Source organism: Mauremys reevesii, linkage group 1, assembly GCF_016161935.1.
Source record: "Mauremys reevesii isolate NIE-2019 linkage group 1, ASM1616193v1, whole genome shotgun sequence".
In the NCBI taxonomy this organism is placed as follows: Eukaryota; Metazoa; Chordata; order Testudines; family Geoemydidae; genus Mauremys; species Mauremys reevesii.
This window is the reverse complement of record NC_052623.1, coordinates 114,482,624-114,499,794: the sequence shown is the minus strand read 5'-3', so window position 1 is coordinate 114,499,794 and position 17,171 is coordinate 114,482,624. Positions and strand designations below refer to the sequence as shown.

At 41.4% G+C, this 17,171-nt stretch overlaps 1 protein-coding gene across 1 annotated transcript; it reads left to right on the top strand.

The window, feature by feature from the left end:
* The first annotated feature begins 6,315 nt into the window (after nt 1-6,315).
* On the top strand, nt 6,316-15,225 carry ATP4B (ATPase H+/K+ transporting subunit beta). The gene is made up of 7 exons (XM_039519922.1): nt 6,316-6,427; nt 8,752-8,880; nt 10,020-10,133; nt 10,992-11,191; nt 12,064-12,120; nt 14,783-14,875; nt 15,055-15,225. Exons 1-7 carry the CDS (start codon nt 6,316-6,318, stop codon nt 15,214-15,216), a joined length of 867 nt encoding a protein of 288 aa, XP_039375856.1. The 3' UTR covers nt 15,217-15,225.
* Nucleotides 15,226-17,171: the final 1,946 nt, after the last annotated feature.

Sequence of the window (17,171 nt, the reverse complement as noted above, 5' to 3'; positions counted from 1 at the left end):
CTACTTCCCCATGGCCTCCTCCAAACACCTTCTTTATCTTCACCACAGGACCTTCCTCCTGGTATCTGATAATGCTTGTACTCCTTAGTCCTCCAGCAGCACACCCTCTCACTCTCAGCTCCTTGTGCCTCTTGCTCCCAGCTCCTCACATGCACTTACTCTCCTCTGGCTCCTCCTCGCCTGACTGGAGTGAGCTCCTTTTTAAACCCAGGTGCCCTGATTAGCCTGCCTTGATTGGCTGCAGGTGATCTAATCAGCCTGTCTGTCTTAATTGGTTCTAGCAGGTTCCTGATTACTCTAGTGCAGCCCCTGCTCTGGTCACTCAGGGAACAGAAAACAACTCATCCAGTGACCAGTATATTTGCCCTCTACCAGACTCCTGTACCCCACTGGTCTGGGTCTGTCACAGTTCCCTATGTGGGCCCCCCAGCCCAAGTCTGATGCATCGGACACGAGGTATAGTGACTGGGTCAGGTCCAGTCCTGGAAGGGAATGCCCTGGAGCATATTGGCTGGGCAGGCCCACCATTGGAGCAAGGCGATCACTGGTGCCGGTACCGTGAGGACTTTGTCCAGCCTGTCCCGGGCCTGGGAGAACTCTGAGGCCAGCCAGAGTTGGAGGGGCCTCATCCGAAATCTGGCGTGGCGGACCATATATGTGCACGCTGCCATGTGGCCCAGGAGCTGCAGGCATACTCTGGCCATGGTCACGGGGAACTCCATAACCAAGACTATGAGCCCCTTTAGGGTCTGGAACCTGCCCAGAGGAAGGGAGGCTGTGGCCATGGAGGCACCCACAAGAGCGCCCATGAATTCTATGTGCTGCACCAGAATTAGTGTCGACTTAGCCTTGTTTACTAGGAGGCCTAGGTTGGCACACGTAGCCAAGAGCAGCTCCACATGGTCCTGTACCTGAGACCGCAAGCTGCCCTTGAGCAGCCAGTCGTCGAGGTAGGGAAATATCTGGACCCCCTGGCATCTGAGGTAGGCCACCACTACTGCCATAAACTGTGTGAACACTCTGGGCGCGGTGGACAGGCCAAATGGGAGGACCATAAACTGGTAGTCGTCCTGTCCCACCAAGAAATGAAGGAAGCATCTGTGCCCCTTGAATATATGGATATGGAAGTATGCGTCCTGAAGGTCCAGGGCCGCATACCAATCGCCAGGGTCTAGAGCGGGTATGATACATGCCAAAGAGACCATGCGGAACCGGCATTTGGCCATGAACCGATTGAGGTCTCGTAAATCAAGGATAGGCCTGACCCCCCCCCCCTTTCGCCTTCAGGATAAGGAAGTAACGAGAGTAAAACCCTTTTTCCTGGAACTCTCTCCACAGCTCCCAAGCTGAGGAGCCGACCCACTTCCTGCTGTAGCAGGGGTAAATGTGACGGGTCTCCCCTGCTGTCCGGCGGAGGGGGGGTGTGGGTGAGACAAATTGTAGCGTGTAGCCCTGGAAAATGGTGTTGAGGACCCAACAGTCTGATGTAGCCACGACGAGCTGCGCATGGACACCCCTGAGGCCATGGACCGAGCAGCCGTGTCAGCTGCATCAGATGCTGCCTGCAGAGCAGCCTTTGCAGCAGCGGCACCCTCCTCTATGAGCGCCTTAAATCCTTCCTTTCACTGTCCGGAAGGGAGGGTTTGAATTTAGGCAGTGACCCCCACAGGTTAAACTCATAACGGCTGAGGAGGGCTTGGTGGTTGGCCACCCGGAGCTGAAAACTGGACAACGGATAAAGTTTCCTACCAAACGCATCCAGCCTTCTAGAGTCCTTATTCTTGGGTGTGGATCCTGGTTGACCCTGTCTCTCCCTATGATTTACAGACTCCACCACTAGGGAGTTGGGGGCCAGGTGGGTATAGAGATACTCGTGCCCTTTTGTGGGCACAAAATATTTGCGCTCTGCCTTCTTCGATATTGGCGTAAGGGAGGCTGGCATTTGCCAGAGGGCATTGGAAATGTTAGCCACCCCTTTGTGCAGTGGCAGGGCCACTCTGCCCGGTGCCAAAGGCGAGAGGACATTGAAGAGCAAGCTGTGACGGAGCGATTCTGGCGGGACCCAACTGAGAGTGCCAAATCAGGACCAATTGCTTAAACAGGGCAGTCACAGCCCTAGGCTGGGGTTTTTCCACCTCTAAGGCAAACCAAACCAGCCAGACAAAAAGGACTTTTCTCACCACCACACTAAAACCCACAAGTCACACAAGCAATTTCCTTCTTCCTCCCCCTCCCATCCATCACCACCAGTGCACCACCCTGGGGGATAAATGAAAAAATGAAAACCAACACCAAAAAAAAAAAAAAAATTCCCCGATCCCAAGGACCAAGCCCCCGGCATAGCTGGCTTGATGGCCCATTAAAGAAAGGGCCATCAGCCTGACAGATGGATGGAAGAGAAGAAGGCAGACGACAAAGTAGCAACTCTAGTATGCAGTGACTGGCCCATGTCCAAACAAACAAGTTTTTTTTTTTGTTTCAACCGTGAGGACAAATCAGATCTCTCCCACATCAACACGCTGTCCAACTTTAGAATCTATCTAATCTAAAGGTAAAGGTTTTAAAAGGGAAAGAAAAGAGAGAGAAGAGAGGTAGTATTGGTAATCAAATATCAATTACATTCAGTAAGTTCTTAGTCAGTTCTTGCAGCAGCAGCAGTGACTGAAGGTTCAATTGGCATTCTAAATGCATCCCTGCTGATGGATCCCTCATGGGTCCCTCAGTCCCTGCTGTGAGAGCAGCTCAGTTCCTCCAAGTTCCCAGGAGGCAGAGAGAGAGAGGCAGGAGAGATGGAGATGAGGCATCAGATTTATAGGTGTAAGAGACCCTTTGTTGTGTAAAAAAAACTTGAAAAAAACAAAAAAAAAAAAGTCAGGAAATCTGGAGTTTGGTCACAATACAGTGCTGAGATGCTTGCATCAATCCATCTCATCATGTCTGCCTGTTCTCCATGGGTTTGGATAATCAACCATCCAGCCAGCCCTGCGGGCTAACATCAGCTTTGGCTAACACAAGCTTCCAGAGGCAGAGCATAATACAAAAATATATATACATAATATAGAATACTATACTTAAATACAGAAATGACACACACACACACACACACATAGCAGACCCAGACAGCCCAGAACCAACCCTTATACCCCCACCTTATACCTTTATTTATATAGGATTTTTACCACCCACTTTTACATTTTTGCTGGGTTTTAATTATGGTTCTATTTATAACAAGCCTTAGGGTTCCTCCATCTCCTCAGCTTGGAGATTGAGGCTCGACGCTACTCGCTTCAGTAGCTCTTGGTGAGCCCTGAAGTCCTCCTGTGGTGCGGAGGGGGGTGAGGCTGCAACCTTGTCATCAAGCGTGGGGGAGGAGGCTGGTACAGAGCTCTGCACGTCGGTCGGCGCCGCACGATCTACCCCTTGGTCGAACTCCGTGTGCGGTGCCGAGGATCCGTGACCCACCGATCTATCCCTTGAAGGCCCGGATAGTAAGGCGGAAGGAGCCTCCAAAGCCCCTTCTACCAAATGAGTCCCTGGCTGGCATGCACGGGGGGCCAGAGGGTTCACTGGCACCACTGGCCCTGCCATGGGGGCCCCTGCCACTGACTATGCTGCAGCACCGCAGCACCAGCTGGTCAGGTTGGCCGGGCTGAGACGTAGTGGGCCTCGTGTGGGTCAAGGTCGAGGTTACCAATGACCTGTAGGTACCATGGGAGCGGTACGATCGATGGTGCCGAGAACAACGTCTGCCACGAGACCGGGACTCCGATGTTGAGGAACGGTGCCGTCTCGAGCTACTACTTCTCAAGATGCTATAACGCCGAGATCTGCGATGGTGTGGAGATGGCAACCCCCGCCGGGAGTTGTGGGCACGGTGCCTCAAGGAGAGAGCTGGAGCGTGAACAGTGATGGAACCCACGTTGGGAGCGGCTACGGTAGCTCCGATAAGAAGGGGAGTGCCTATGGCACCTATGCCTGTCCTGTCAATACTCTCTGCTCAGTGTGGAATGGTGCCTGGAACTGCAATCCGATGGCACACAACCAGACAACCTGGTGGGTGACAAAAACAGAGGCCGGAGTCTATGTCCTGATAGGACGCTGAGTGGCAAATGATCCCTAGAGCGGTCCCCTGACTGGGATCTGCGTCAGGTCAGAGTCGACTGTCAAGATCCCAGTGATGGCTTGCCTCTAGAGTGGGGCCCGGGTGCCGGTGGTACCTGCAGAGTTATAATGTCTCAGGCCGCCTGCAGGGCCTCCGGCGTTGAAGGCATCCGGACATCCGAAGAGGCTTGAGTTGACACCACCAGGCTGCTCCGCTCAACATGAGTCGGAGCTCTGGAGCCCGGGGGGGAACTGGGGCTGCCCAATGCGGGTCTAGCCTCTCCCCCTGCTTTCTCTCAATGCCACTGAGAGGATGGGGCCTTTCTCTGTTTCTTAGACAGAGAGCGGTTCTGGCCACCGGAAGGTGCCAAGGGATCACTGTGCACCAAAGATGAGGTGCCCGGTGCCGAATCCACTCAGTGCACCGGGGTTGGGGCCAGTGCCGACTCCATGAAGAGGGCTCAAGGTCTAATGTCTCTTTCTTTTTTAGTTCTAGGTTTAAAGGATCTGCAGATCTTACAGCGGTCACTAATATGGGATTCACCCAAGCAGCGGAGACAGTCGGCGTGTGGGTTACTTCTGGGCATTGAACACCTGCAAGAGTCGCACGATTTAAACCGTGGGGCTCGGGGCATGCCCCAGCCCGAATGCTAACTAACTGAACTGAAACTTGAACTAATTGAACTAACTAACAGGTACCACTAACAACAAATGAGTTCTGGGACGAGCTGCAGTGAAGAGAAGCTGGAGCAGTAGTTCCGACGCACCCTCACTGGTGGCAAGAAGGAACTGAGGGGGAAGGGGAGCACGAGGATCCCCTTATAGTGCACTATAGAGGTGCCACTCCAGGGGTCGCAGCAGCACACCACCTACGGGTACTGCTAGGGGAAAAATTTCCGGCACCAGTGCATGTGGCAAGCACGCACACCTACTGTGGAATACACATGAGCAAGCACTCGAAGAAGAACTTGGTGTCACTGAATTCTCAGAAAGTTTTGCTATTAACTTCAGTGGGACCCAAATTTAACCCTAGATATTTCTGACAGTAGGTTAACACAGACAGTTAACATCAGTTAAAAAAGTTGAAGGATGGCAGTGTGATTAAAAGCAGTGAGTGAAGAGCTCTAGGATCTTAATCTAAATTCTGAACCACTATTTCTTTGTGAGTTTGTAGAACTTATCATAACCCACTTTTTTTAAAATGCACTGAGTCCTAAGTGTACATCCTTTCTTTTTTTCTGAAAAAAACCTAGGCAAAAGCACATTATGGTGCTGATCCTACAGAGACTTACACAACTAATGATTTCAGCTGGACTACTCATGGTGCATAAAGAGAAGCAAATATCTTTGAGGGATCAGAGCCTCAGGTTGTGAAGTGAAACAATCAAAAGACAGGAATGCTAAAGTTAAGGTTGCCCACACAATCTTACTTCTGCTTCATTGTACACATGCATTACAAAACTGTCCTTTATTACACAATACTTTTTCCAGTAGGGCCCTTGCTTCATTTGGTATGGTGGTGCATAGTGAATGAAACAGGGATATGAAGTGAATGAGACTAGTGTCCTGCATGTGGCCAAAGTTAATATAATCAGAGAGTGCACTATAACAACTCTTCCAGTAGAAAGCAGGGAGAAATTCCCCTTCTACTTGTGAAAAGTGGCAAACTGGATGGATAATTTACCAAACTCTGTGGCAACTTATTCCCCATGCAACTCCATGGACCTGATTGGGCTTTCATTTGATTTAAGGGTAGAATTTGATCCAATCTTTGTAGATTATTTAAAAAAGAAAAAAATGCAGGGAAACAGTTCTTAACTTTATCTGCTTTGATAACAGCTATCAAGCTGAACGTATCACAAGCTCTAAAGGTGCTGTACAAAATGTGTAACACTGGAGAGCTACTGAGGTATTAAAGAGAAAGTAGAAGGACATGTGATAGCAACTAATTTTTCTTTGCCAACCTGAACATTGTACTTTATCAGCAATGTTTATACAGGACAACATTTTGCCATTAGGTGGTTTCAGTGATATCGGGTGTAATCTGTTTGACCTTCAGGGAAGAAAAGTATAAAAAGCAGAGTATTCTTCTTGACCAGCTGTTTGGGCATCAGTTGAATTTCTTGGTTTCTCGTGTTCCTTGGGTTTCAGGGGGTTGTCTGTGTGTTTGGGATTTTTTTTTAATTTTAATTTAATTTAATTTTTTTTGAGAAAATGGCAGCTTTAAATGAAAAGAAGACCTGCAGCCAACGGATGGAAAATTTCAACCGTTTCGTATGGAATCCAGATACAGGGCAATTGATGGGAAGGACCTTGATTAATTGGGGTATGTGGTCTACATACGTCTTTCTAGTGTTGTTAGAAAGCTGCATGACTTTTGTTTTTTTGTCTCTCATTAATTTGCTAGGATGAGATGATGAATATTGCATGGTCATGGAGATCTCTTGTTTTCATAGCATGCTTGTGAGTCATCCCAGGGGTTGATGAGATATTTTGTTAAAGCACGAGTTCATTTCCTGAAATGTTTCTGAGTGTGAAGTTATTGAATGAAAAGATTTGGAATCTCTTAATTGTTTCACATATTCAAGGATTTTTTTTTTTGCCATAACTAAAATTCCCGAACCACCATTAGGATGAAATGTATCACTTTAAGCATGACTTAAAACAAGACAAAGAAAGAATCACTTGGAAAAATGGAGTAAGCACAGAAAAGAGCAACCAAAATGATTGAGGTGCTGGCAGGGTTGATTTATAGGAAAGATTAAAAGACCTAAGGTCTTTAATGCTGCTCCCACTGAAGTCAATGGAAAAATCCCCTTTGACGTCCATATGTAATGTACATGATTCCATGATTTGTGAAACTGAGAAATAATTATTAAAATAAACTATGGCAAGTCAGTGTTTTTCAGAATTTCTACCAAAGCCAGACTGCAAACAGCTGAGCTGTCTTTAGCCAGGACTTTTAACATTTCTGACCAGTTTAGAGACACCATATCAAAGGCAATGAAACTACGGATAAATATTAACAATTGGCTATATAACCAGATAGGCCATTTTAATAAAAGATCCAAGAAAAACTGATCCAAGTATTTTCAAGTATGGGAATAGTTTTAAGCCATTCTGGTTCAAATTATTGTCAAGGATGCAAATTAAGATAATCATTAATTATCAATACCTATGTGTTATAGTTATGACATGATTCTGACAGCAGGATTAACTAGAGGGGAACTGACCTTGCAGTTTTTATGTACGCAAAACTCCTTTTAACTTTAATTGGTTGTTTTGGATGCTCAGAACTACAGGAACTGGACCTAATATCTATAAAAATGTCAGGATAACACAGGAAGCAGGATCTGTTTTTTTTCTCTTCAGACCCATCTGGGAAGCAAGTGAAGATAAAATTCAGATCCAAATAACTGGAAATACAGTTTGCCTTTCCAAAATGATTTTTCTGATTTCATTTCTGTTTAGTAAATCTGCTGTTTTATCCCAGCACACTGATGCACATTTGAGCTCAACCCATCCATCCATCCATAACCAACCCTGCCTTTGCAACAACAACATGTTTCCTGGTCTACATTCAAAGATGGCATGATCTGATTGATTTTAAAAGGTTTCTTGTCCCACAGATACTAATGGCAGTTGCAGGTTACTCTCTCCCTCCCTGCTCCTTTTCTGAGATACCAGATTTGCCTGTAAGATTTTTTTTGAGCTGAAATTTGATATAATGGATCTTAACAGCAATTTTTAAATTTAAAAGAAAATCTACTTAAAATTAACCTTTCCTAATGTTGGTGGGTGCAGGGGTTATATGATAAAAATTAGTGGTTTTTTTTTAACTTATTCCATGTGGATTGTTGTATTAACTATTTATGTAGAACTAACAGTGTGCTAGGTATTTTACAGACATGTATGAAGAAACAATGCCTGGTTCTAATCTTACACCATTGTAATTCAGGTGGCAGTGAGAAGGGATTTACCAGAGAAGGATTCAATGATAAAGTGTGAAATAAGTGTAAATAGGATCTGTGACCAAATCATATTTTTAGCAGACTGGTGTTGTCAGTGAAATTCATCAGGACTGTTTTATATCCTTCATATAGAATGAGCAGATAAGTATGGTGAACATGCAAACATGGTCATGCCAAGAAGCGGAACAGATTTTTCAATTTATAATCTGTGCTGATCACCAGTTACATAAAAAAACAAAACAAAAAAAAACCTTTCATGTAATGGGTAGCCTTCAGACCCTTCTTTCAAGCTATCCAAATTTACGTATGAGCTGAAAGAAACTATCAGTCAATAAATAATATCCAGTGGTATGTTACTCCACACCTTCACTATGTTCCTTATAAAATGGAACAAATTTACATTTTCCAGAAAAAAAGTTTTTTTTTAAATTAACAGATAAGACTTAAAACACCAAATTTAGTACACAATTCTGGAAGATGCGGAGTACCTTCAACTCCCACTGAAGTCAAGTTCAAACAAAGATTCTGTCCACTGGATTACTTTGCCTCTCCATTTTTCCACTCCTTTCAAGCTTTTTAGTCATGACATTATCTACTAAAAACAAAACCATAGCAGGGAGGGATTTACTCGAAATATTCACTTTAACCTGATATTGTTAATCATACGTTTTCCCTACAGTGTGGATCAGTCTGTACTACGTTGCTTTCTACATAGTGATGACTGGGCTGTTTTCACTCGCCATATATTCCTTAATGAGGACAATCAATCCATATACACCGGACTATCAAGATCGATTAAAATCACCAGGTATAGTCACAAATTCTGTCCATTTCATACCATATGGCTAATGTATCAAAATCACTCTAATTTCTCACAACACGAGTTCCTGTGTAGAGGAATGGTCAGGGTGCTGAGGACACAAAGCAGGGGCACAGGATCAGGGTCCTGACATTCTCTGGCTCTCAGGGGATCTGATAGGTTTATGAGCAGGTCCTGTCACCTATTTAAACCTGCCCTCTCAGCGAATAAATCAGGGAAAATTGCAAGAAGAACTTCAGGGAAATTTCCTCCCTTTCTATGGGTTTTCCCGCAGAAGAATTGTAAATGGGCTCTTATTTCCTAAACAAGACAGGACAAAGCTCTCCACTCCTTGACAGAAGCACCTTCAAGTCTCTTCAGACACTGTACACTCAGAGAGGGAAAAAAGACAGTAGTAATGTGAGATTTATAGAAACAGAACCATGGAAGTGGAGTGATATAGAAAGGGAGAGAACAAAGAAGATGAAAGAAAAATGCCAAAAGAAATAAATAAGGCGTAAAGTAAAAGTAAAAACAAGTTGGACAAAGAAACATGGAGTTAGCAATAAAGATTAGGACTTGAAAATGTGAATAGATGGGAAAGGGGGCAGAAAAAAATCTGTTAAGCCAATCACTAGACAATTTATGTAGGTATAGAACTGCTCCTAATTAGGATTTTTAAACTGGGGAAGAGAAAACAACACTTAAGTTTACTGGCAAAATAATTACTGTCAAACATTAAATTTGCATGTTGGAAAGTAATTTCACAGAGAAATATACTTTGGCTTTTAGAATTGATATGATAATTATACCCACTACTTTTAACAAGTGCTGGGGAAAATACAGTATAAATGAAATAGGACATCAGTCGCACTTGCATTTTAGGGCATTCTGAAAATAAGGGAGACATACTTGAATCAAAGAGAAAAGAAAGCATTTCACAAGTAGCATAGATTTTTGCATACACCCTCTGAAGATTTCCTATCATTCCTGTGCAGGATGATCAAATCACTTGCAACAGCGACTGGGGGCTCAGTGGAGTTCCACTGATAGCTTTTATTTCAGTGTCACATCTGCAGTTAGTTTAAATAAATTGATCAATACCTGAAACATTTCTCTTTTCTTCATTTTTTCTTTTTTAAATAAAGGGGTGACATTACGTCCGGATGTCTATGGTGAAGGAGGATTAGAAATTTATTACAACGTCTCTGACAAAAAGTCCTGGGAAAAATATGTAACAACTCTTCACAAATTTCTTTTGGGTATGAAAAGAAATAAGATTTATTTCAATATAAACACAACATTATAGAAGGACAGATCACTGCTCCCTAGTAAACAGAGAGTTGAGTTTTGCACTTAAAGTAGAGATTCAGTCTCTTTGCTTTGTAAGGAAAATACAGCACAACTACAGTGAGTATAACTACAGTATAATTCCCACAACTACAGTGAGTATAAAATAGTACATTTTTTCAGTATAGAATAATTTTTTTGAAAATTTACAAGTAAATCTGTTAATGAGTTTACGAATCAAGTTAATGTAAAATGGGTGATTCAAGAAATGCAGCACCATGATAGACCTATTCGCCGCTCCATCCACTCCCCCGAATGATCTTAATATTGTGACACCATGAGGAGGAAAAAAAAAAGAAAAAAGTTTAAATCTCATATGTGACCACAAACACATGCTTTAATTGTAATCCTGTGATTATTGCCTGGTGTCACTACAGAACATACTTAAAGTTGTTTTGGTGCCCTAATACCTTAATATATGTTGGGATTTATTTTAAATTAAACCCTAGCTTTAAATTTCCTGAATTTCTAATGATTGTTTTGAGGATAATTTTAACATCCCCATAATGGATTTTATTCTAGATTATTGATATGTACTGTCAACCTTCACTCCATTTTAACATAGTTTTTGTCTGTGAATTATAGAAAGTACAATTTGCCCTTGTTAATACTATTTGATTCTATTCTCTCTAGAAATACAACTAGGTCTCCCACAAAAAAAACCCTGGAGTATGGTATTAAAAATTACAATCTGTGAGGGAAATAGTTCAGTGCCACAAACCAGGATATGGAGGAATTAATTTTTGTCTGTTTTTTTCACACTGATATAGCATATAATACAACTGCACAACATGCCAACATCAACTGCACAAGTGAGAAATACTTCTTTCAAAAATCATTCCTTGGTCCAAACAAAACAAAATACTCCTGCAAGTTCACATCAGATATGCTTGAAAACTGCTCTGGCCTGGAAAATTCCACTTTTGGATTTCCAGAAGGAAAACCATGTTTAATTATAAAAATGAACAGAGTAAGTACCTAAGTATCCTAAAGTACCAAAATAGAAATGTTTGATAGAAGAATAATCAGAATAATTTTCCATGCTAGGAGTTTCTAGATCACCCATTGCTGTTGAATCTAACTCAATTTTGCATTAGAAATTCAGGTATTGTCTTTTTCCTGGACAATCCTATGGATTACTGGAGAATTAGTAAAATTATGACATCACAAGTACCAAGTAAATGAAACCTGAGCAACACAGGGGAAAACTAATGTCTGCAAGAGCTAGCTCTGGGAGGAAAGCTTGTGTACTTGTTTTTTTTCAGGTGAAGAACAGGCTCCTTTAAAAAAAAGCTGCCACTTTCTACAGTAATGCCTTGTTTAGAGGGCTTACCAGCTCAAAATTCAGCATAGAGGAAGGGGAGGTCCTGCCTCACACTCCCCAGTGGTGCTTACTTACTTCTGTCTTTGCTACTGGTGATGGGGATCCTGCCAGTTTGCACCTGAGAAGGATGTGCTTGTTCACTCAACCCAAGCCAGTGCAGATATGTCAGGTCATGGAGGGCAGCAAAACTTTTAAAAACTTTAATTTTACTAATGCATTAAGTAATTTCTTCTTGTTGAACACCAGTCTCCAAAAGAATGTATGCAATTAAATTAGCTAGCCTAAGGGGGAAAAAAAGCCAGGAAGTGATGGTGTTCCACATTGCAAATATGATACTTTGTGATAAGGTGTTTTTTATTATTGCATACAATAAAAATGATCTAAGCTTCACAATTTTTACCAAGATCCAGAAAAAGGCAGCCAAAGCAATATGCAAATCTAAACACATCATTTTTGCCAATGCTTTTACATTATAAATAATTCTGAAGTGACTAATGTGAACATTTATTATGTTTCAGATTATCAATTTTCTCCCTGGCAATGGCACTGCACCAAGGGTGAGCTGTACAGCTCAAGTAAGTACGGAGTGCTCACATTTAAAAGGTTCCAAGCACTGCAGCTATCATTGATTTCAACAGGATTTATGGATGCCCTTGCACCTTTGAAAATCTTCGTTTCCCTAAGCAAACATTTTTCAATTTACAATTCACTGTGATGTCCAATTGTTCCTTCTGTAGAAGTATTCTTACCTGCATATACTTTTCAGATCCAGGAAACTGTAAGAAAATGGAAAGTTAATTTCTTTATTCTAACTCATTTGAAAACATAATTCAGATATTGTTAACCAAATCAGACATTATCCTAACCAAACATACTTGTCACAAGAAGTTTGAATGTTATCAGTTCTCCACCAGTACCACTTTACCTCCACAGTTTATTACTCATCTATAATTTACTACAGGCAGTTAGTATACAAGACTTCAAGCTAAGAAAAAGGTTTATTTAGTTATAATTTAGAGGGGGGGGAATCCCTTTTCTCATGTCATATCTATACTGGCTTCATTTGTTTGCTTGGTTTTTGTTTTGTTTTTTAACTGGTGCAAATTACCTGGTAAGTTACTTGGGCAAGTCACACCAGCACCACCTCTGGTTAACACTGATGCAGTGTGCCTCTACTCTAGGTTTGCACCAGTGTAACTATATAAAAGTAGTTACATTGCTGCAAATTTCTCTAACATTCAGTGATACAGGGCTTGATCCACAACAGATTGATGACAATGAGCTTTGGGTCAGGTTTTAAGGAAGAATGTATAAAAATAAAATGTGTCCAGAACAGAAAAAAAGTTATTTACAAAATTGGCATTCAGCTATCAGAGTAGTTAATTGCTTCACACAAAGGGTGGGAACTATGTATATTGTAATACAGAATATACAACATGCTGAAAGAATCTATTGGACACGTCTCCCTTAGATATCACATAGCAGCATTTCCCAGACACTTGAAAGCCGAGGCTCCCTTCAGGAAAATGAAACCAATCACATATCCCTTTTAACACTATTATGTGTTGTTTAAGGTCTTCCCATATTTTAGAATTTTAAATAAATGAAATTAAATTGGGTTTTTTAAATGTGCTGGTAATTCTTTTTATCCTTTAGACCAGGGATCAGCAACCTTTGGCACGTGGCCTGTCAGGGAAATCAGCTGGTGGGCTGGGACAGTTTGACTACCTGCAGCGTCCACAGGTTCGGCCGATCACAGCTCCCACTGGCTGCGGTTTGCCGTTACGGGCCAATGGGGGCTGCGGGAAGTGACATGGGCTGAGGGATGTGCTGGCTACCGCTTCCCGCAGCCCCCATTGGCCTGGAACAGCGAACCGCAGCCAGTGGGAGCTGCGATCGGCTGAACCTGCAGACGCTGGAGGTAAACAAATCGTCCCAGCCCGCCAGCAGATTTCCCTGACAGGCCACATGCCAAAGGTTGCAATCCCTACTTTAGACTAAGAAATGACTTATTTTCAATATTGGAGATCAAAGATATTTATAATATGATATTCTTCTCCTTTCTTCCATACTTTGAAAACCAGCAAACTAATTAAACTAAGTATCCTGAGTATCTGAAATAGCTGACCTTTAAAGTATCATCAGTGGTTTCTGAAATGAAATGGGGAGTTCACAACTCGGAGCAATTGTTTCAGGCTCTCTGAAAACTCAGGCAGATACCCTTGAATTGGTTAGCTCTTGTCACACTTTGGAGGTTTCTCTTGACAACCATAACAGCTAGAGATTAACTTTTTTCAAAAGAAAGCTGAGACTGTAGAATTCATTTCAGTGGGACAAAGTTAGGCATGTTCTCAAGTGCTGCGCTGATAAAGTATGGATTGCTGAACTGGGGTCTGTGTATATTATTTAGGTTTTAATAGCTATGAAATACTTAGAATCATAGTCACCTAAATGTAGGACTAAACGGGACCTTGAGAGGTCATCTAGTCCACCTCTCAGCCCTGAGACAGGACCAAGTATATCTAGACCATTCCTGACCGCTGTTTATCTAACGGTCTTAAAAACCTCCAATTGTGGGGATTCTACAACCTCCCTTGAAGCCTATCCCAGTACTTAACAATCCTTACAGTTAGAAAGTTTTTTCTAATATCTAACCTAACTCTTCCTTGCTGCAGATTAAGCTCATCACTTCTTGTCCTACCTTCAGTGGACACAGAAAACAATTGATCACTGTCTTCGTTATAACAGTCCTTGACATATTTGAAGACTTAACAGGTCCCCCCTCAGCCTTCTTTGCTCTCAGCTAAACATGCCTAGTTTTTTTAACCTTTCAGGTCAGGTTTGCTAAATCTTTTATCATTTTTTTGCTCTCCTCTCCACTCTCTCTAATTTGCCCATGTCTTTCCTAATAGGTGGGGCCTAGAACTGGACACAGTACTCCAGCTGATGCCTCACCAGTGCTGAATAGACAATTCTATTAATACATCCCAGAATACTAGCCTTTTTTGCAACGTTGCCATATTGTTGGCTCATATTCAGTGTATGGTTCACTATAGCTCCCAGATCCTTTTCACCCGTACTATTGTTTAGTCAGTTATTTCCCATTTGTATTTGTGCATTTGATTTTTCTTTCTTAAAGTGTAGTATTTAGTACTTTAGAATTTCATGTTATTGAAAACTGAGTGATGGTTTATAGTTTGAGTGCTAACAAATCTGATTTCTTACCTTCAAAAATAGCATGATGATTTCAGCCCACTTGAACTACAATATTACCCAGTCAATGGCACCTTTAACCTTCACTACTTCCCTTACTATGGAAAGAAAGCACAGGTATGTGTTTCTGAACTCAAATTTGTGGTTTTGTTCCCCTATGTTTTTATTGGATCAGCAGTTTGAAATATCTCTGTGAAATTATGTGAATTTGATCAAAATTTAATTCACAAGTTGTATTTCTAAATTGATAGTTCAAGCTTTCAAAAGAAGGTTAAAAGATCTTTCTTTCATCCCAGCCCACCTACAGCAATCCTTTGGTAGCAGTGAAATTTCTCAACATTACAAGGAATGCAGAAGTTACTGTTGTGTGCAGAGTCATTGGAACTGGAATTACCTCAGATAACCCTCATGATCCATATGAAGGAAAAGTGGAGTTCAAAATGAAAATACAAGATTAGGTATTACTGGTACAAATGAAGACATTTCAGAAAAGTGGGTGTGGTATGAAAAGTGACGTAAATATGTCACATTATTTTATATTTATTTTTTTCCATGATTTCCATATAAAATTTGCTCAGATTTCAGTTTAACAAAAGACATTTTGTAAATACCAGCATTGAAATATCATCCGGCCATCTAAAAATCAAGATATAATTTACAATATATGAAGCAAGGTAGTAATTTTTCTTGATGTATACACATAATTTGCTCTTCCATGGCTACTGTATGTTGGTGCTTTAGCACAAATACTATTATGAAATGGCTTTCCTCTAAATTGAGCATATATGATTCATGAGAAGCATGGACAGAGTACCAAGATGTCGATTTTAGTCATTTTTCTGGTCACAACTAATAATTACTCTTTACTAGGCCATTGTAGAAGCAATTCAATTGCTGCAAAAACGCATTAATACCCTGATGTTTTGAAATACTAGCTTGCAATGTAATTTCATTACACATTAGTTTTATCCACTTAGTATAAAATGTATAAATCAAAAAGTATATTCAAATCTAACTGTATCATGCATTAACATATTATATTCTGAGCTGTTTAGTCAGTCATATTATTTGTTTTATGATGCAACAAATCAATGACTGTAAAAGAAGTGACTTGAAAATTAGCCCGTGTAGCTTATAGCAGTATTTAGTATTACACCTTTTACAATTGCTGTATGTGTACCATTTAATAAAAACTAATCAATGAAAATGTAGCATCTAACTACATCCATCAGAGTTGGGGTAAAAGCACAAGTGAGCAAAGAGTATATTACTTCTGTAAACTAGTTACAACCATAGAGTTTTGGCTAGCTAGAATGATTCTGAAAAATTAAGCATGTTTGACTATGTTAAAAATAATTAATGTACAGAATTATTTACAAATATTAAAAATCAAACTAACAACTGATATGAAAAATAGTAAGAGTTCTAAAAGGTACAGTATGATATGCTTTAAAACTATTTGGGGTAAAATCCAGGCTATTTTAAACAGATAAGAGGCACTTTGGAGAGTAGATGATTCCAAAAAGATATTTTTGAATCCACAACTTAACTGAATTGGACATTCCAGAAACCGTGAAAACACACAGTAGGAAAAACTTAAACTGACACAGTAAAAGCCAGACAAATAGCCTGTCACTTGGAATGACCAGCCTATTGAAGAATCCTGGGGGTGAAGACTCCTTTCCCTCCATAGCCACCAAGAGACTTTCAGTGATCCTCATTAAACTCAAATTAAGGAATATTTGGAAATCTCTGCATTTCAGGGAGAAGAAATAAAATCTGTTCTTACCTATGATTTTCCTCTCCTGGACCTTTAATGTGTCAATATTAACAGTGAGCTTTTGCCTCTCTTCTAGGTGATTGGATGTAGACCAACCTTTTGTTCTGGCTGTGGCATTGGACTGCCTCCTCTGCACCTTTCCCAAAATAACATCCAAAGCTACAAAATACTGAACCTTCTTGTTAGCCAAAATACTTACTCATGCTCTAAAGTAAACTAATACTATCAGTAAACAGAGCATTCAGCCATTAGCAACAAGCATACAAATCTTCCTCTGTCTTGATAGAAAAGGACTCTGTGCGTGGCTGTATCTATTACAGCCCAAGCTGCTACAACCTTTACAGTTGAACCAGGCAATGCTTCATCACAAATCCATACTCTCCTGAGAAAACTGCATTGTTGCTATAGCTTGGATGCTTGTTTTGCCCCTAAGAATAATAAAATGAACAAGTTTCCCAAGGACTGGGTAGATGCAGATTCACATTCCCAGATTTGTAGCCAGGACCATTAGGATCATAGAATCATAGGACTGGAAGGGACTTCGAGAGGTCATCAAGTTCGGTCCCCTGCAATCATGGCAGGACGAAATATTATCTAGACTATCCCTGATAGGTGTTTGTCTAACCTGCTCTT